The sequence below is a fragment of the Apostichopus japonicus genome, chromosome 3 (genome assembly GCF_037975245.1).
Source record: "Apostichopus japonicus isolate 1M-3 chromosome 3, ASM3797524v1, whole genome shotgun sequence".
Classification (NCBI taxonomy): domain Eukaryota; kingdom Metazoa; phylum Echinodermata; class Holothuroidea; order Aspidochirotida; family Stichopodidae; genus Apostichopus; species Apostichopus japonicus.
This window is the reverse complement of record NC_092563.1, coordinates 5,194,431-5,216,696: the sequence shown is the minus strand read 5'-3', so window position 1 is coordinate 5,216,696 and position 22,266 is coordinate 5,194,431. Positions and strand designations below refer to the sequence as shown.

Sequence of the window (22,266 nt, the reverse complement as noted above, 5' to 3'; positions counted from 1 at the left end):
GTTTGTAACAGTGTTTAAACAAAGAATTGTTAACAGAAGAACGAAGAAAATTATAAAAGAAGGATTAGCAAATTTCGTAACTTTGGGTAGTTTCTGTTCAATTGCTGTGATTTCAAGCAGGTGGTCCAATCACCAGCTTAGTCTTTACTTGATAATGAATGGAAACCGTTTATTTCAGTTATATTCTAGCAGAACAAATAACGATGTAATATATTTAAGAATGATTATAGTAGGCAAATACGCAATTTCCTTGAGTCAGTTTTCTATCTTATTGTCACTTTCATTTCTTATGCTTTCGACTTTCATGTCAGCCAGTCAGCCTAAATGTTTCTTTACAGAATATATGTATATCATAGTTTAAAAAAATGGAATTACATATATACATACATTGCAGATGATACGATGGGTGCAGGGCATTATTTGCAGCAAAATCGTATGAACAAAAAATGGACTTAACGTTACTAAGCTAGGTTGTAGCTGGGAGTTGACATCCAATAAAGGCAAAACTGAACGAAGTGAGGGTAATTTGATTATATGGAGCAAACATAACCACACAGAGCTTCTCGATCATGACTTGATATATTGAATTGATCGTATCTGATGTTCTGATGTACATGGAAACCAATAACGCAAAATGTATTGACCTACAGACAAGCGTTTAAAAATATACACTCAACTCCATTTTTGGAAATTTAATACATCTAATCAAAAGTTATTGGAACGGCAATAAGAAACTTAAACATACAAATTGTTTTGATATATCAATGATCACTGATAGTTACCGGCTGACTAATCACTTTATCAGGGAGTTGCTGTCCTGGATCGCCACTACCGGCTTCAACTCAACTTAGCAAATATGATGATAACAATTAGTAGCTATTCGATATATATGTTCAGCACCTTCATTGACAATTTATTACGGTACTGTTATTCGATATTTTAAATGTATATATTTGTCTGTGTATATCTTATATCAACATGTGCTTCTTTAAGGGAACATTTAACCATGAGTAACTTATTGTCAACGAAAAAACGTAGAAAGTAAACACTAGCACAGTCAAGTCGAGAGACATAACTGCGCTCTACCTTTTCTGTTTATTTGTTAGTTTTTTTTCTTAGTTTGATACCGTTAAAATATATTGATGCATTAAATGATAACACTCAAAGTATTATACCAAACTGGTAGTACCAAACTTTTAATTTTAATGTACAAATGTATGGGTAGCATTGAATGTTAATGAAATTTGTTATCTCATCTTTGCTATGTCGCCGTTCATCGTTACTAACAATATCAATGCTCCAAAATAAAGTGAAAGTAACAAGTGAAAAAAAAAACTAACCCCAAACTTACTTACAATATAGGAAACGATATGTAACAAAAATAGCCATAAAGCCCAAGTTCTTAGGTACCATGATATAGAAGAAACATTGAAAGTAGCCAAAATGGACTGCAAACTTTCAATCTCGAAATTTGAATGACAAAGGTTGTAACGGTGTTTAAACAAAGAATTGTTTACAGAAGAACGAAGAAAATTATAAAAGAAGGATTAGCAAATTTCGTAACTTCGGGTAGTTTCTGTTCAATTGCTGTGATTTCAAGCATGTGGTCCAATCATCAGCTAGTCTTTACTTGATAATGAATGGAAACCGTTTATTTCAGTTATATTCTAGCAGAACAAATAACGATATAATATAAATAAAAATGGTTATAGTATACAGGCCAATACGCAATTGTCCTTAGTCAGTTTCCTTTCTCATTGTCAATTTCATTTCTTATGTTTTCGACGTTGATGTCAGCCAGCCAGTTATGGACAGATATAACTCCAAGAAACAAATTAAAACAGCATAATGCGGAAATATGTTGTACTTTAGACGTAATTGATGACGAATTTCTTGCATGATCGGTGTATTGTTGTTCCATCTAACAAGACAGAATTCTCCTTCATGTGCTTTTAAAGTTGAAAGTAATTACAACGTATCATTACGTACACTATTTAAGGCATCTTCCTTCGTGACTGTGCCCCATGGTATTAAAGCCTTCTTGCAATTGTAGTACATTGCAAACTCGTTATTAAACCGCGAAAGAACCCACTTCCAGTACAATGTTGGTTCATAATCTGAGATTGGTTTGATTTCCCACTCCGGATACTTTTTCTTGTACTCTTTGTATGGCTTTGATGGATGTTCGCAAGTAGCAGCCGTGCAGCCACAGTCATAATACTCCCTGTTTGATGCGACATTTGATGTGCATGTGTTACATGCAAGGTGCTTGGAAGAGCGATAATGACACCCTCCCAAACCGTCTGGAAAATGCAAATTAGAAAAGTGAACATTGTGTTCTTTTACGGTGTCGTCACAAAGCGTTTTGCAAAATGGGCACTGTGTCCCGCATCCCTGCACTCCCTTAGCTAGTAAAACGTGCAGTTTCTTCGGAAGGCATTCAAACCATTCCTTGATACTTGTGACACATCTAGTATTTGGGAGTTCAGCATCTTGCAAAAGTTTCGGTGGCAAAAAACTTCGGACAAGATTTCTACATTCTGCTGTGAACAATTCATAATCAGATATCAATGCGTACATCTTCATTTCAGTGATTGCGTCTTCGTTCAAAGACGATTTCAATGTCTCTTCGAAATACTCAGTGAAATGTTCAACCCAGACTTCAAAGGAGACGTCATTTGGACAATCTTCTTTCAAAAAACGCACAGTTGATTCCAGCGATTCTTCTGTCTCGCGCAGTATTTCTTCGATTTCGTGTGAGACAATATCTTTGATTCGAATACATTGGTCTGTTTCTTCACAGCATTTCTTGGCAATGAACTTTAATGTCCATTCGTTTAAAAATGATGAGTGTCGACAGAGATATCCAATGTAATTTTCAAAATTTTCTTCTTCGCAAGAATCTTCTAGTAGAGCTTTTAAGAAACGAGGTCTGCTACAAAACATTTCATCTCCTGCTTTAGATAATCTTTCGAAAAGAGTAGTGCAGATTCTGTTTTTTAGACATTCTTTCAAGGAAGCAGCAATGACAAAGCAAAAGGATTTAGCTGCGAGATGATCTAAACACGTTCCGTCACACAAGGTCTTAAAATCCTCATACAAGTGGTGCTTTTCTAACTCTAATTGATATTGCACGCTGTTTTCCTTTTCAATTGTAGTCTGAACAGCAACGCAAATTGGGAAGATCCATGAGCAAACATGTGCAATAGACACGATTTGCTCTCGTTGGCTTAATTCTCTATATTCAATCAAATCAGAGTAGAGAGTTGATATAGTCTCTCTTAGGAGATTAGTACTGTACGTTGCACCACTTTTAATACTTGTCAGAAACGTTGCGAATGTCTGTTTTACAACAGAGAATACGATGTTGTACTTTTCACTCTCCATCGAGGGTAGTTCTGTCATGAGAGACATATCCAGTATGTGTCTTGTGTTTCCTGTAGAGACCATTTTAGAAAACTTTGCAATTTTTTCTGCTGAGAGGCCAGTTAAAATGCCGATTGCTTCAGAAGGAAGGACATCTCTAAAACCATCAACGAATCTCTTCATTTGATCGATGATATCTACAGAATCAATTTTTAAAAGTTTTTGCAGTTCGGTCCAAGATATGCGTTCAGAAATAGCATCCATTTCTGAACGTACTGCCTCTTCGACATAAAATTCACACGCTTCACAAAGAAGACGTTGACGGTCTGCATCTATCCCGGGATGCTTTTTCAATAATTCATTGACCCTGTTAAAGTAAACGCTCGTTATTTCAAGCGAAAACCATCTCTTATCGCTTTCCATGGTAACTTTATAAAGAATTACGCGCAGTTGGTTTTGAAAATTTTCGTCGATGTTTTCTGGCCAAAATCCGAACATGTCTGGGACGAAAAAAGTTGCCAATTTCTTCAAGATGCTACTCGCAGTATTGTTTGATGTACTACTCTTCAGGCATTTTTCTACGTGCTTTTTTATCTTCCATTCCGTACATATGTCACCTAGTTTGAGTCTTTGCAAAAGTGCCCTGCTCTTCATAAGCTTCCTCAAAAGGTTGTGTTTGCTCGCACTGTTCGACGTATGCACAATTTGACAGGACAACGTCACCAGAAAGTTAGTCTTACTTCTGCACCCTTGACAAGAATTTGAGACGATGCACTTCAGTATATCTCTGATGCTCTCAAAGAAATTTTCAGAAAACTCGAAATCTTGGTGCCGGCATGCTCTTTCTACGGTACTATATAAGTGAGAGGCTTGTCTAGTAATTTCTGGATTACACGGTCCTATCTGCGTAATGGCGTCACCAATATTCTCTACAGATTTTACACATGGTATCAATTGACAGAGTCCCAGAAGTTTGTGTGAAATCATCAACTCCTTCATTTCCTTACTAAGGTACGTATTTTTAAGAGATTCCTGGACACACATGCACATGTCAGATTCAATACTAATTGCAATTTGTTCTTCGGTGCTTGTTGGATGGTCCAACTTGATATTGTTCATACATTTGGACCACTCTTCTTCAAACGTTGCCTTAACTTGTTCTTCAGTTTGCTCACATATTTCTTCTTTAGACATGTCAGAATAGTCTTCCCGAAACTGATTCTTAAACCTCTCTGCTACTGGAAGAACTTTCTTTCTCAAGTCTGCCTTCAACTTTGGTAGAATCTGGTACTCCTTGGCTTTGGCGTTACTGATAACATCAGTTTCAGCCCTTATCATTTTCTTCACAGTGTCAAGAATGTTCTTTTCGACAAGTTCTAGGTCACGGTAAAAATAGAAGGAATGTTGTTTAACACTCTCGAATTCTCTACTCTGCATTGTTTCTTCTGTAGCAGTGCGAACTTCTTTCATTTCCAAAGCTAACGTTTGTTCAAGTTCTTGGAGTAATGCCCCTTTTCTTGCTTCAATGTTCTCCACGGTTGTATTTCTAATTTGTTGCTTTGCTTCAAGTTCCCATTTTAACATTACTTGAGTAAGACGTAATTGTTGCCTCTTAAAACTTTGCGTAAACTTGTTGTATTTTGCGATCTCGACCGTGTTGCGGAAGTTGAATACAAAATCCTCTTGCTTCACTGCATTCCAAACGCTACTAACTCTATCCTCAAACTCTGATAATTTAAACGATCGAGTGCTCTCCTTTATTTCTCTCAAAAGAGCCGACTTAAGCTTTAACACATTCTCACTGTAGTCGTGATTGGGAGACGACATTGAACCTCTCCAAAGGCTGGGAATGTACTGTACGTTATCGTCTTTGTTGTCGATGTTGACAATGTTAAAGCAGTCTGAAAACTGTCTGTACTGGTCCTCTTTCCTTTCTTCGGCTGCGGCGGTTACGACAGCTTGGTCAAGTTTCTGAAGTATGCTCTGGGTACTGCTTTGGTTTCTATATTGAGCAGTAATGTCAGCTACGAATTGCTGAATAAGGTAGCACGATGAACTCAGATGAACCTCTTTCATCCTTATGAATGCATGGGCAGATATTTGAAGAATGTTGAACAAGTCCTCTCCCACTGTTTGCCCTCCAATGTTGATGAGAGTCAAATCGGAGAGACACAAGGCGAACGTCGCTAATTCATTGTCCTCGCTTTTCTGTTCAGCGATGGCTTTTTCTGGCGCTTTCAGACCCTCTGTGTCTATGACTGCTACGTACTCACAGCCGATTTCTTTGCGAAGGGTATCAGATAATGGTAACAACTGCATGAAGACGCCTCGAGTGCACCGACCTGCACTCACAGCAAACCGAACACCAAACAAACTATTGAGAAGCGTTGACTTACCACTGCTTTGTATGCCGATGACTGATATAACATATACAGACGCATCCCCAATCTTCTCTTGAACCGCTTTCAGAACTCCCTTTACCCACTTAATTGGTACATGGCACGCGTCTCCATCAAAAATCTCCATAGAGTGGCCGTTTAGCAACATTTCAGCAGCCATTTGTGGTAGTAATTGTACTTTGAATGGCTGTCTTGCGTTTCGTTGATTCCGTTGAACAGTGTTGTGGAAACACTCATATATTTGTCCGAATTCCCTAACGAAATGCTCGAAACCTAGAGAAGATGCGTCAAATGTCTTTGTTTTCTCTGTAAGATGTATCTGCGATTCACTTTCCTTTGATTTCAATTGTTTCACTTTTGCTTGCATCGATCTTTTTTCTTGAATGGGAATGGAAGAAACGTTAAGTCGTCTTTGCATGTCTGTTATCTTTGCAGCGGTATCCCGTAGCTCATCTCTAGTTGTCTTCATGTCATCTAGAAGGGGACGCAAACTTGCAAGAGAAACCTCATTTAGGTAGTGCTCAAGCCAAAACACCAAGAATTGCTTGTACTCTGCAGACGTATGCAACAGTTCTTCGTAAAGTAAACGCATCTCTGTAGACATACCTATCTCGCGTTGCTTTTGCCTTTGGTTATTTTTGGCTGTGTTCAACCTCGCAAGCTCCTTTTCTACGTTGCCCTTTGCACCTTTCCAGCTGCGGTCTTTGTCAAGTTGCGACCATTTTTGCCATTTCAATTGCAAGGGTAGTGCCTTTAGTTTGTACTGTTTGGGGTTTTCTCTGCATGTTTGTAAGATATTCACGGCTGCCTCCCTTGCTTTTGAACACTCTGGATGTAAGGCATCCACTGCGATGCCGATTTTTTCACAAAATGATACTGCGCTGTCAAGGTTAACTGAGAGTGGCTTCCCTTCTTTGAGTAGTCCCTTCATTTGATAACATATGTTTTCGCTGACATCGACTGATGAAAGAGTTGACGTGTCAACGACATTCGCACCTGTTTGCTTGATAGAAGTAATCAAATACTCATCTTCTTTACATATGGGATCTGATGTTCCATTTGATGATAAAATTAGCAGTACTTTGCTCTTCCGAGTAATTTCGTTAAGCTGACCCAGCATCTTTTGCACATCTCGTTTATTGACGAACACTAAAGTGACTGTTGCACAATTACAGAGAAATTGAACCTGCGCAGGGAGATCTAATGCATCTCCCCTGAGATTTAAAAAGCAAACTGCTGTTTCCAGGGTATGTTTACGACTTTTACGGCCACTTGGAAGGTACCACACCGCTTCAAGTGTCCCTTTTGATAAAATGGAAGGGGCTACGTCTTGCTCTTGACTACAGAAATACGGATGCTCGTCATTTCCTTGAACAGAACCTAAAATTTTGTTCAAAGTGTTCGATTTTGACCAGGATGGATTAGAAAATCTCACTGCCGCTACAAACGGAAAAGGATACTGTGTAACATTAACTTCATTAACAACGGAACTTGCCGGGTCCTGCCATGCTTTCGATATCTTCTGGATACCCCACAAAAGAAATGAAAGGCTGTTTTGACGTAAATCTGGAAGAATTATAGGAACAGCCAGCTGACATTCTGCCATTTTCGACAAAATCTCTTGCTTAAGGAAAGGATCGCAATGCATAAGAATGGCATACACAATATCTCTGCAACTCAATCTAACTGTGTTAGTAGAACCAAATGAAGAAGGATTACTATTTGGATGTTGAGATGGGACTGCTGAAAGGATCAGGTTGGGCTCTTCCAGTTCCTTAAAAAGTCGTATTGATCGATAATCGTATGATATTAAGCGAGTTAAGAAACCCACGACAACATTTACAGGAGATATAGTATCTTCAAACAGATGAATACGGTCAAGCGTCATACTATCTATTATGGTCAACCTTTTACCATCTTGCTGGGCAATCCCAAGCAATTGAAGAACAGTTAGCACATAATCTTCTCTCGTGTGTGTTACTTGTCGACTGCAACGACTTTTCCTCGAATGGGTTGGCAATACTTCACTTGCTCTCAATGATGTTCGCGGCTCTTCATTTGCCTGTACGTAGCCTTTACGTTGTCGTTGGTTGGGAACTTCAATAGATTGTGTAGTATCTGTATTGTGAAAGAGAACAATTTTCCCCATAAACTGTATATACTTTAAAAAAATAGAATGCCAGGAGGCTTAGTGATTCCTTGTCCTTCATATAAGTTTAAATATGGCATCAGTTGATTGATAGATCCACTGACTGGGAACAATTGTGTCCTATAGTCAAGTACCGGAACATCGGAAAGAGTTCCACATAACTTGACCATTACAAAGGTAATACAATTCTGAAAGTTGGTGACAGATAACAGACATACGTGGAAGTGTTAATCCCTCTCAGCGTCTCAACAAGATATTTACAAGAGCAAAAGTCAAATTCTGTGTCACTTAATGTGATAGAAAAACCATTCATCAAATACATGTTAGATTTTTCGTATTGTTTCTGCTAATTTCATTTTGGCAACTAAGACTTAATGTTCCGTGTCTCAGGCTTTCAGCTATTACGAAAGATGAACGTTTTTACTGAGCTATTGAGCTGGAACTTACAGGTGTCTTGAATGGTGAAAAATAATGCAAACTTAACCCCAAGTGTGAAACGTGACAGCTCCGTAGCCCGTGTAAAATATAAAATTGCAGAAGTATGCCGAACTCATATTATCCCCCTCCTTTTCAACACAGGTTGAACGAAAAACCATTGCGCAACGTTGTGGTGGAAGTTATTTAATCTTTCATGTCTGCTTTGCTTAATGCAGGTACTACACATAACGGGGCAAGAACCACCCAACTACAATTTCCACAAATTTTTAGTTGGGTAAGTTATTTCACATAACATGTTTACCACTGACCACCTCAAACACTGCTGAGAACAAATGGGTTATCGTACTCATAAGGTGCATATAGTGTATGAAGTAAATCAAAATTTTCCTTTTTACTTTGACCAAAATGACCTTTAAACTTTGCAGAAAACAATACCAATCTTGTACTCAATAAGGTGCATCAACACACCAAGTATGAAATAAATCCAATCTCTACTTTGTGAGTTAACGCGTTTAGAAGGTTTTCGGACTATGACCTGTTGAACATATCACATCATTGTTTGCTAGAATTATGGCCAGCTAATGATTCATCGTCTTTCTCAAAAGAAGTTTCGGTGAAAGGACATTAAAGTCAACAATGCGGTACGCTCACCTGTTGGCATCGAGCCAACCGTCATAGTTACTTCAGTCGAACCTTCTGAAAGTAATTCCTGATAATCTTTGACCAGACCCAGGGCTTCATATGTCTCCAGCTCTTCCAGTAGTTCTACCAGCGTATCTACATCATTCTCGGTGACAATGCCCTTCTTTTCCCAGATAGCCATCAGATGGTACAACGGTTGTTGCAGTTCTTTCATCTCTAGTACCATGTCGGTTTGTTCTGTTAGTTGGGCAAGTTCCATAACCTCTGAAGTATCTAAGTATTTTTCTAGTTGTCGTACCATTCTACGAAATGGCTTGATCTGGAATTTTGCAGCTTTACCAGCGCTTTTGCCTTCATTAGAAGATAACAAAGAAAACACAAGTTTGCTTAATACTTTCTAAGCAGAATGAACCTGACAACAGCGTTGCGGCTACAACGCCTTGGCGCCATTCGACGTCTTAGTCTCAAAGTTAAAGATAGGAATAACTAATCCACCCCATCATCTTCTTTCCATTCCCCCTTTCTCTTCAATACATATGTTGCCCTCCCACACCCACGTGTTCTCTTTTCCTTATCCCGTATACCCCCCCCCCACCCCCGGCTGCGAATATTTTTTCCCCAAACTGAACTGACACTGAAATTATTTCCTCGATTCTGATTGGCTCTCAGTGAGCCAATAGGTTTCCGTACGTATAGGTTATAAGGCTATATACAACTAGTTAACAAGTCAAAGAACACAGACATATCGACAAATGCTCTTTTTGTGTACACTCACTGGCTGGCACACACTTGCTCGCCGTCTTCATGGCCACTGCATATTCCACTAGGCCTATCATGATTCATTGACTGAATACATTTTGAATTTATGATTATAAATCTTAAAGTATCGCAACTCCGAATGGACACAAACACCTCGTACATATGTACATCGGCTAAATGTCTACAATTAAAAATGCACTGTGTTTTATTGTGTTGTATACTATACACAGTACAATAGGCTACATAACATGTGATGTGTAGAGCGGGGTCAAGCGAGTAAAAAACGATCGAGGACTGCCTATATAATTGGCGCAGTAGTTGGGAATAGTTGCTTCATGCGATACTTTTAGTTTTATAATCATATATTCAAAATGTATTCAGTCATGATAGGCCTAGTCGAATATGTAGTGGCCATGAAGACGGCGAGCGAGTGTGTGCCAGCCAGTAAGTGTACACAAAAAAAGACATTTGACGATATGTCTGTGTCTTTTGACTTTTTAACTAGTTGTATATCGCCTTATAAACTATACGTACGGTAACACAAATGATTACCGGCACCATTACTTTAGAAGTTCTTGTACATGGTGACCTAGTATAGGCCTGCATTAACCGTATATACGTATTCGTATTTGTTCGAGATCTCATATTCACTAATATAGGCCCTATACCGCTCTTACAGTAGCTCTCGATAACTGGAAGCCTCACATTTTATCTACATGTAGGCACACTTAGGCCTACGGACTTAAATTTAGCCTGTATAAGGCCTAAACACGTATTTTTGACATGATGCGACCCATGAGGATTGGTATGATCATGGAGCTATAAACAGATTATAGTTCCATGGTATGATCAACACGTAGTGTCACATACATTCATTGATAAACGCAGACTACCATTCCGGTTTTGATCAGCCAATCAGAATCGAGGAAATAATTTCAGTGTCAGTTCAGTTTGGGAAAAAAATATTCGCGTCCCGGCTAATGGTATGTGTATAACAATAAATATGATAAACCGTGCCTGTTTAAAGGGTCAATTCTCAAAACAAAACAAGAAAATTGGTATAAGAATAGAACCTAAACTGATAGAAGTGTGCTTTCATGCTCTACAACATATCCAAATTCATGATGTGCATTTAGTCAATTAAGTTCCTCGTCATCTTTATGTTTAATGATAAATAATTAATTGCTTAACACAAACTGTATCAGTAAGTAAAGGCTTTAACCGTTACTGTCATGTGACGAACGTTACATTTAATTAAGTCGCTCGACATCCGAAAATGATGTACTGCTTTAATTGTTGTGTGGTATACAACAAGCGCACGTTTAACAGTTTACATAACAAATACACCAACGAAATCCTACATTTTAAGACAAATATGGCCAGGAAAATTGCAGGGTGAGGTAGCATCAATCACAAGTAATGATGTGAACAGGTAACTGGCACGTTTTTCCTGTGAGGACAAATAACTAAAGGATCTCGTTACACACAACATGTTACTATGCATTAAATAAATCTATTGCTAAATGGAGTGTGCTTCATATATAATACTCCAACTAACGACACCGCTGGTTTGAAACCTGTTTGAAGATGTGGTATTATCATGAACCAACCTTCCAATAGATGTTGAGGTGGCAAGGAAGAAGGGCTTCTTTCGTTCTCATTCGCAGAAGCAGGAGGCAGTTGCGGAGATGCTTTTTTCGAGGCCGTAAACTCTCGAGATTTCCGTTTCGAATTTTTCTGAAAAGTCAATATGAAAGGCTATCAAGGATTATGCATGCAAATTATAAGCTTCTCAGTTAATAGGCAAGAAGGGATGGACATGAAACAAAGTTATCATACAAGTTCGATTGAAAGGCTTACCGAGGGGTTTAATTCAAAGACATAAAAAGTTAAATAACAGGAAACTAGTGGATTTTTCGAAAATGTGGAAATTTTCGGAAAAAGCTGACATTAAGTTCAACTTGGGGATACTCTGGAGAAACCATAGAAACTTGAAGGTGAAGTAGACGAAAATTACAATGTTCCTTAAAGACCACCGTAGAATCTACAAAACTAAAACTTTCTTGGCAGACACCAACACCTTACCAGTTTTCTGCTTATCCCCACCCCCACCTAGCACCCCACCCCCACACCCCCACCCAACCCCGTTACACATACTATATTTATTAACTTCCTACGTGTCACTCTCTAACCACGTCAATCAACTCAGATTGTTTGCCACACTTATTGCGACATATTGGGGAATCCCTCCACATCTATAATACGACAAATACTGCCCCAGGTATCAAAGTTCTTCACAGCCATATCTGTCTGATATCTCGCTTCGCTTCATCGGGTGTCTAACGGGACAAACCTCCGTTTAAATTTAGCCTGAGTGGAAATTCCTAAAATGATTATAATGCTGGATGAAAACAGTATCCATATCAAATTGTCACAGTGCAACGTTAGTTCAACCAGGGATTTCCATTTCCAGGTGAGCCGAACCATTTGGGAAATTGCACATGGGCCGTTTTAAGTCATACAACTTGTGGCCTGTAAAACCATTTCAAACATCATGTTTCTTTTGTACCAATTGAGATGAATCTCATAATAACATTTGATCAGGATATTCATTTGACACTATTAATGCACCTATTTAGTACACACGATATATGCACCGTTTAGAAGTGTGAGTTGGGGCGCGGGGGGGGGGGGGGTCGGTTAACGGCCCCAAAGTGTTGTCAAAAGTAAATGGTAATTGCCGCCACTTATTGATTCCTTTCGCTCAAAATAACACATAGGAAAATGATCCGTTTCATCTCTCTTGTAAACAAAGAGTCATCGCTGGCACTGTCTTGACAAATTTGTCTTACCGTACAGTTTCGACCAATGTTGATTCATGGTCGGATACATCGTTCACACTGCCAGGAATCTTACCTCTGAGATTTGACACCTGAGGGTGCTCCAAAGTATGCGCAAAAATAAACTTTAAACTCTAGAGATCCAGCATGATGCTATCCAACTCGAAATCATTTGTGCTTCCTAAAGCAGGATCTCGAAAGAGATACTTTGAACAGACTTTATGTATAAGGCACAATATGTCACAAAAAACAAACTAGTATTGTTCGACACATGTGACAAACTCCTACAGTGGAATTACGACCTTCCTTACCGGTTTCGAACCTCTGGACTTACAATCAGCGTCCATAGCCTAGTTGGTTAGGGTGTCCGCGTACAAAGCGCGAGGCCCGGGTTCGAATCCCGGTGGAGGCTGGAAGTTTTTTCACTGTTCTTGGTTTTCCAACTCATTACGAGTTTCATTTTATATATTCATTTGCCTTTGTCGTTTAACTCCTTTTCATTAACACAAAGTCTGTTCATATATATATATATATATATATATATATATATATATATATATATATATATATATACATACAACACATATATATACATACAACACATATATATATACATACAACATATATATATATATACAACACATATATATACAACACATATATATATTCGAATTAATACACGTATATATATATATATATAAATATAGCGAATATATACGCGTATTAATTCGAATATATATATATATGTGTTGTACATGTGTAAAGTTTCGCTTTATGAAGCGATCTCGCGAGCCCGCCAAAACATTTATCGTTGGTATTAGTACACAACAAGAGCGGAAATGTGTTTTCGTGTATATTCTAATTAATCCGTGCATATATTGGATTTAATCCCCATATATATTCTATTTAATACGTGTATATATATTCGAATTAATACGTGTATATATTCGAATTAATACGTGTATATATTCGAATTAATACGCGGTTATATTTGGGCCATATGATTGGCTAATAATATATACGCGTATATATTCCAATTAATACGCGTATAAATTACGATCAATACGCTGATATATTATGCAGTGTTTGTCCCACATGGCTTGCCATATACGTACAATTCGTGCCGTACGTATATGGCAAGCCATGTGGGACAAACACTGCATAATATATCCGCGTATTAATTGGAATTTATTTAAATTAAATAAAATAAATATGGGGATTAAATCCAATATATGCACGGATTAATTAGAGTTACACGAAAAAAAAAAACATTTCCGCTCTTGCTGTGTACATATGCCAACGATAAATGTTTTGGCGGGTTCGCGAGATCGCTTCAAAAGCGAAACTTTACACATGTAGGCTATAACACATATATTCGAATTAATACGCGTATATATTCGAATTAATACGCGGATATATTATGCAGTGTTGTCCCACATGGCTTGCCATATACGTAGCCTACGTTAGTGCCACAGCGGTTTGTCTCTGACATGTGTCTCGCAATCGGGAAATTCCAAATGAGGCGTGGTACAATGGACTATTACAGTTGATTCAATTAATGCACAAAGTGTTCAAAATATGATTTTATAACGACCTCTGTGGTTTCGTCAGCTATTTTCCTTGCACTCACCATTTATGTATATATATATAGGGCCATACTGTACGTGAGGTCCTATAGCCACATGGTTTTGCAGCAAAATGGCCTCGTATTACATAAGCCTAGTAGACTGTCATGGGAGGGGGAATACATATATAAAGCGTACGAGTGCAAGGGTACGCTTTTAGGTACAGAGCAAATTGCAAAATATTGCCAGAATGTTCTAATCTTCGTACCGAAATTTCCTCTCCTAAGCGTCCCTTAACTCTTTAACATTGTGTGATGCGACAAAGTACAACGTTGTAGTATTGCACTGATTAATAATACGTAAATTTACGAGGGGCGTATGAGAGGCTTACTAGAGATGACTTAACACTGGCAGTTCTTCAACTCACAATAGACCAACAGTGTGGCAAAAAAATGGGAGGGGGGCTACATCTATATGATTGAGTGACTGTTTACTACAAAATCAAACCAACAAGGAGTAATGAGTTAGTGATTGCATAGCTCGTAATATAAAGCGAAATAAAGTAAACGAAAAAGCCACAGCGGGCGGGTATATATAGGCCGATAGGCAATATAAAGGCTACACATAACAACATCACAATAGTGAAATACTTACTATACCTAGACAATAGAATAAAGCGAAAAAACAGGTATAATAAATTAGAGGTAAATTTCTGATTTTAATATTTCCATTCAGTGAGCCTGGGTGTTTGTCAGCACACGAACCCTATATATTTTTAGGGTCTTAGTAGCCGTTGTATATTTTGCACTGCCATAATCAAGTCCATGCAGTGTATCTACCTTATTATGAAAACAGTTGTACCATTCCCAGCAAAAAATGTACCCTAATTTTACCGCGGTAAACTATGGTAAATGTGTGGTAAATAGGGTAAATGTGTGGTAAAATTGTGGTAAAATCAACCGCGGTACATTTACCGCAGTTTTACCATGGTAATACCGCGGTAAAAGTATGGTAAAAGTGCGGTACATTTACTGCGGTAAATTTACCGCAGTTTTACCATGGTTTTACCGCGGTAAAAGTGTGGTACATTTACTACGGTAAATTTACCACAGTTTTACCATGGTATTACCGCGGTAAAAGTAGGGTAAAAGTGGGGTACATTTACCGCGGTAATTTTACCGCAGTTTTACCATGGTTTTACCGCGGTAAAAGTGTGGTACATTTACTATGGTAAATTTACCACAGTTTTACCATGGTATTACCGCGGTAAAAGTAGGGTAAAAGTGTGGTACATTTACCGCGGTAAATTTACCGCAGTTTTACCATGATATTACCACGGTATAAGTAGGGTAAAAGTGCGGTACATTTACTACGGTAAATTAACCACAGTTTTACCATGGTATTACCGCGGTAAAAGTAGGGTAAAAGTGCGGTACATTTACTACGGTAAATTAACCACAGTTTTACCATGGTATTACCGCGGTAAAAGTAGGGTAAGTTTATATGGTACATAAACTACATATGTGAAATTCCTACAATTGTGCCATGATTAACCACAGTAAAAATAGGGTAAAACTATATGGTGCAATTATACTATGGTAAATTTACCATATTTGTACCATGATTTTACCACAGTAGAACATATATGGGTCACACTATGAAACATGATGGTACATTTACAGCAATTTTCCATGATTTTGTCCCATATTTTTGCAATACTGATATGACAAACCTTTTGTTCTATTCATATCTTAATGTTGGCAATATTAATTACCTGTGGATATTAGTTGAATAAAGAAGAGAGACAAACTGCTATTCCTATATGTTATAGTATGCATCTCTTTTCCTAAAAAATAACAAGCAGAGGATAGATACATAGAGAATTCCTTCATGGAATCCCTGATATATTTGAGAGGAGACAACAATTAATTCTTTTTTCATTATTAGGGAGAACATAAAAGCCTTTAAAATGAAAAAAAAAACTATATAAACTAGCACACATAAGGCATAGCTTCTGTGCCTCAACACTGTGGCACACAAAAATTGACCAATCAGTGTCCTCAGATTTGGGTATTCTCTGTCCATAGGGCCAAAACACCGCGGTAATGTACAACAAATTTACCGCGTTTTTACCCCGGTAAAACCGGGGTAAAAGTGTGGTATGTTACCGCGGTAAATTTGAGGTACATTTTTTCCTGGGTTAGTATTGGACGTAACTCTAATGCCTATCAAGGTAACTTATAAAGTAATCCCTCCTCCGTCCAGTCAATATATTTACGTCTCATAGAGTATCCGTAGATACCTGTTAGAGTGCAATTTAATTAGCCACGCTCGTATAACACACGAGCTTTCCAAATATGATATGAGATACCCGAAATAATTTAAACAGTTGCCTCATTTACTTTACCTTTCTTCCCATGATGGTCACGACGTATTCTGGTATGAGAGACTAAGTGTCCATTCACAACTTATCTGTCCCTGTAAACGTGAAAGAGTACTTGTGACTTTGCTTAGACACTGCGGATTCTTTTGTGACATAGTCGGTACGTACGTACGCAGTCTTCATTCAATGTTTGACTTACATTCTCGCTCGATGACGTAGGTGTCATGAATACGAGTCACTCAGTGATTGGGTTGTTTGTGCGCAAGCTCCGACGTGTTTATGTCTGTGAAAACCTCTATATCATATGTTTTCTTCTGGAAGTTCCAGGTAGGTCAAAAATGTTAATTATAAATGCCGGTAATTCCCTGTCTGAAAAGGTCTTCTATGACATTAAATTATGTAAATGTGTTAATTGGATTACCAAATCCATTTCGTCGAAATGAAGAAATGAAGATATACGTATAATCAAACTGTTTTTAGAAATGTTGTTTACAGAAATGTTGTTTACAGAAATGTTGTTTACAGAAATGTTGGATCAATTGTTAATATAAATTTTGTTTTCACCGAAGCGTCCAGAATCTACAACCCCCCCCCCCCCACCTGGTCACTTATTTCTCCACACTTGAACCTCATCCCGCCACGTCCCTCAACTAGAACGAATGATGTCCTTCAAATGCATTACGTGTCAAGTATCAATCGTTCTCTAATGGAATTGTTCAGTTTATAGTACTGTATGTCAATAACGAGACATATATGTGTCTAAGAAGGAGAGCTCAAAATCGTCAAGAACTTCGCAGTACCAAAAATGTATGTTTCACTCTATTCAGGGCAAAATTGTAAAGACAGCAGTAATGTCCTATTGACCATCTAAGGCATAATTTAGTGTCGACGGAGGAAAGATACCATATTCTAATATACCTGAGCCTGGTGAAATTTGCATTCCTATATTTGAGAAAGCGGTATAGTTGAAATAGTAACGGTTTGTACCATAAGTGAACTTGAAACATGTCATAGTTATACATTGAGAGCCACTTTTAAAAAAATTCTATTTCGTTGATCTTGGATTGCATGAAGTATCAAAGCTTCACAGGGATTATACAAGTTAATAATAATAATAACAATGAGTGTACTCTACTTAATCTACCCTACTGTGTAATCTACTGTGTACTCTACTGTGTATTTTAATGTACTCTACTACTCTAGTGTACTCTACTGACTCTACTACTCTTCTACTCTAGTGTACTCTACCGTGTGCTGTGTACTCTAGTGTACTCTACTACTCTATTGTACTCTACTTACTCCAATACTCTAGTGTACTCTACTGTATACTCTAGTGTACTGTGTACTCTAGTGTACTCTACTACTCTAGTGTACTCTATTGTGTACTCTACTGTGTACTCTACCGTGTTCTGTGTACTCTATTGTACTCTACTTACTCTACTACTCTAGTGTACTCTACTGTGTACTGTGTAATCTAGTGTACTCAACTACTCTAGTGTACACTACTGTTTACTCTACTGTGTAATCGACTGTGTACTCGACTGTGTGTAGTACTCTACTTACTCTACTTCTCTAGCGTACTCTACTGTGTACTCTTTCGTGTACTGTGTACTCTAGTGTATTCTACTTACATTGAGACGGATCCCCATTTTGTAGCAGAAACAGGAGCGTCAATCATGGAGGGAACAGGGACACATATTCTATCATATTTTATAGTATATGTTATAATTACCACGTATGCACGCAACATAACACTACATAAAACCGATAGGACTATATTTTATGGAAACCAACAAAAATATATCAAGTTCATCTATGTTTTAAATAATTCCAAAGACCTCTGTTAACATCAAATGGCGTCTGTACTTGTTATTACAATATGGTTCTACATATTATGTATGACGAAGGATGACATTTTGTTGGTCTTGATAAGACTCCAAGTACAACATTAGTGCTAGTGTAGATTGTCTATGGCAGTTGTACCAGGGAGCTGTTACTTTTGGTACCAGCTCGTTGGTTGTACCAAGTTACCAACTCGACGTTTTGCATCTATTTTTAGTAACGGCTCATTACTAAACCTGCATCTCTGATTGGTTGAATTCAAACTAGTGGGTTGGGGGAACTGTATGCAATTAATATTAAATGTGTAATTTGTCGGAGGACACTTTTCTCATTATCTGCAAGTGTCCTTAATTACTCGCCAATTAACGCTTTTGGCAGGGAAAAAACTTGGCTAATATCTTAGTTTTAATATCTTAGTGTTAAATATATATATTGAGACTAGTGGAACACTAGAAGTTGTTACTCAGAGTTTCATGCGTTGAGGGATTTTCAGACAACTCTCTGTCTACCGGACATAGAGCACTCTGCACCAAGATAGATAACAGATAGACCAACCAACCAAATATATATATATATATATATATAGCAGATCAATGCTTCACCTTCTGTTTTGTACACAGATCTAGCTCGCATGAGAATTCTGTCAGACATGAGCATTACTGTATCAAATACCATCCTGTAGTGATGAGTAGGCCACGTACAATTCGTGCTGTACGTATGTTAGTGCCACAGCGGTTTGTATGTGACCTGTGTCTCGCAATCGGGAAATTCCAAATGAGGAGTGGTTACTGTGCAGTGGACTATAAAACCATGTCAACATGCGAAATTTCATTATATACAGTTTATTCAATAAATTCACAAAGTGTGCAAAATATGATTTTATAACGACCTCTGTAGTTTCTTCAGTACTTCTATTTTCCTTGCACTCACCATTTATATACTGTACGTGAGGTTCTAGCTACATGGTTTTGCAGCAAAATGGCCTCGTATTACATAGCCCTAGTAGACTGTCATGGGAGGGAAATACATATATAAAGCGTACAAGAGTCTTACAAGGGTACGCTTTTAAGGTACAGAGCAAATTGCAAAATATTGCCAGAATTTGTTAATCTTGTGCCGAAATTTCCTCTCCTATTTCGTCCCTTGAACATTGTGTGATGTGAAAAGTACAACGTTGTAGTATTGCACTGATTGATATCATGTAAATTTACGAGAGGCTTACTAGGGATGACTTAACACTGGCAGTTCTTCAACTCAGAATAGGCCAACAGTTTGGCAAAAATAAATAGGTGGGGGAAACATCGTTATGATTAAGTGACTGTATACAACAAAATCTAACCAACAAGGAGTAGTGAGTTAGTGATTGCATAGTTCGTAATATAAAGCGAAATAAAGTAAACGAAGCAAGCCACAGCAGAACGGGGTATATATAGGCCGATAGCAATAAATAGGCTACCCATATATGTATATATATATATACCCTATATATATATATATATATGTATCCTATATATATATATATATATATATATCCCTATATATTTTTAGGGTCTAAGTAGCCGTTGTATATTTTGCACTGCCATAATCAAATCCATGCAGTGTATCTACCTTATTATGAAAACAGTTGTACCATTCGTATTGGATGTAACTCTAATTCCTATCAAGGTAACTTATAAAGTAATCCCTCCTCCGACCACTCAATATATTTACGTCGATATCCCTTGCATTTACAAATAGGCTTATGGAGTTCTCATAGAGTATCCGTAGATACCTGTTAGAGTGCAATTTAATAAGCCACGCTCGTATAACACACGAGCTTTCAAAATATATGACGAGAAATCCGAAATAATTTAAACAATTGCCTCATTTACTTTACCTTTCTTCCCATGATGGTCACGACGAATTCTGGTATGAGAGACTAAGTGTCCATTCACAACTTATCTGTCCCTGTAAACGTGAAAGAGTACTTGTGACTTTCCCTAGACACAGCGGATTCTGTTGTGACATTGTCGGTACGTACGTACGCAGTCTTCATTCAATGTTTGACTGACGTAGTTGCTCATGAAAACGCGTCACTCAGTGATTGGGTTGTTTGTGCGCAAGCTCCGACGTGTTTATGTCTGTGAAAACCTCTATGTCATATGTTTTCTTCTGGAAGTTCAAGGTAGGTCAAAAATGTTAATTATAAATGGCGGTAATTCCCTGTCTGAAAAGGTCTTCTATGACATTAAATTATGTAAATCTGTTAATTGGATTACCACTTCCATTTCGTCGAAATGAAGAAATGAATATATACGTATAATCAAACTGTTTTCAGAAATGTTGTTACTTGGATCAATTGTTAATAAATTTTGTTTTCACCGGAGTGTCCAGAATCTACAACCCACCCCCGCCCCCACCACCCGGCCACTTATTTCTCCACACTTGAACCTCATCCCGCCACGTCCCTCAACCAGAACGAATGATGTCCTTCAAATGCATCACGTGTCAAGTATCAACCGTTCTCTAATGGAATTGTTCAGTTAGTGTTAAAGTATGTCTATAACGAGACATATATATGTCTAAGAAGGAGAGCTTAAAATCGTCAAGAACACCGCAGTACCTAAAATGTATGTTTCATTCTATTCAGGGCAAAATTGTAAAGACAGCAGTAACGTCCTATTGACCATCTAAGGCATAATTTAGTGTCGACTGAGGAAAGAGGAACCATATTTTAATATACCTGAGCCTGGTGAATTTTGAATTCCTGTATTTGAAATTGTAACGGTTTGTTCCATAAGTGAACTTTAAAAAATGTCATTGTTATACATTGACAAGCACTATTTTTTTAAATTCTATTGCGTTGATCTTGGATTGCATGAAGTTTCAAGCTTCACATGGATTTAAAAGTTAATAATAATAATGACGAGTGTACTCTACTTACTCTACTCTACTGTGTAATCTACTGTGTACTCTAGTGTACTATATTGTACTCTACTGTGTACTCTACTGTGTATTGTATACTCTACTTACTGTACTACTCTTCTACTTTAGTGTACTCTACTTAATCTACTACTCAATTCAACTCTACTGTGTACTCTACTGTGTATTTTATACTCTACTTACTCTACAACTCTTCTACTCTAGTGTACTCTACTTACTCTACTGTGTACTCTATCGTGTACTGTCTACTCTACTACTCTATTGTACTGTACTTACATTGAGACGGATCCCAATTTTGAAGTAGAAACAGGAGCGTCAATCATGGACGGACAGGGAGACACGTCCCCCATCTTATGAAGGGTGGGGGACATATAGTATCAACCCCCCCCCCCCAGGTTTAGTGTAGTGGCTAGGCTATCAGGCTCATAATGACTCGTGTATCTCATGAAAGGAGCTCAAACACATGTGCTATGAGTAAAGTAGTTATTATCATTTTATTCTCATCTGTTCAACTCCACTTTATGAAAAATAGATCTTTTCAACTGGGTTGAAATAAGAATTACGGGTTTCATTTATTATTGAGTAAAATAAACGAGGAACCGCGTCCATACACCGCTGAAAGAGGCTATCTGCTAAGGCAACAGATAATGAAAGCCCGCAACATTCGCTAATTATCACCTTTCCAGTATATTATTTTTCATATATATATAGTTTATAGTTTATGTTATAAATACCACGTATGCAAGCAACATAACACTACACGTAAATTATATTATGCATTCAGTTTGGTTAGCAAGGCCACTAGCGATAGTTTTAAGTGTTTTGAAATAATACAGATACATAGGATTTATGGTACTACGCCTGCATGTGTGCTAAACTGCTAGTCACTACTAGCTACTAGCTAGTTACTACACGTAAATTATATTGTGCAACCAGTTTGGTTAGCAAGTCCACTAATTAT

General features: G+C 37.8%; 2 protein-coding genes across 2 annotated transcripts in view; both read right to left on the bottom strand.

Moving 5' to 3' along the window:
* The window catches only part of LOC139961170 (uncharacterized), a 176,080-nt gene extending 155,678 nt beyond the window's left edge, over positions 1-20,402 (bottom strand). The window contains exon 1 of the mRNA XM_071960158.1: positions 20,260-20,402. Within this exon, the coding sequence (XP_071816259.1) occupies positions 20,260-20,271 (12 nt within the window). The 5' untranslated portion in view covers positions 20,272-20,402. The remainder of the gene's footprint in view (positions 1-20,259) is intronic.
* Positions 821-16,715, bottom strand: LOC139961185 (uncharacterized). The gene is made up of 4 exons (XM_071960189.1): positions 16,566-16,715; positions 11,364-11,490; positions 9,004-9,345; positions 821-7,883 (listed from the first exon to the last, which is right to left on the bottom strand). The coding sequence occupies exons 1-4, from the start codon at positions 16,575-16,577 to the stop codon at positions 1,969-1,971; spliced, it is 6,396 nt and encodes a 2,131-aa protein (XP_071816290.1). The 5' UTR covers positions 16,578-16,715; the 3' UTR covers positions 821-1,968.
* Positions 20,403-22,266: the final 1,864 nt, after the last annotated feature.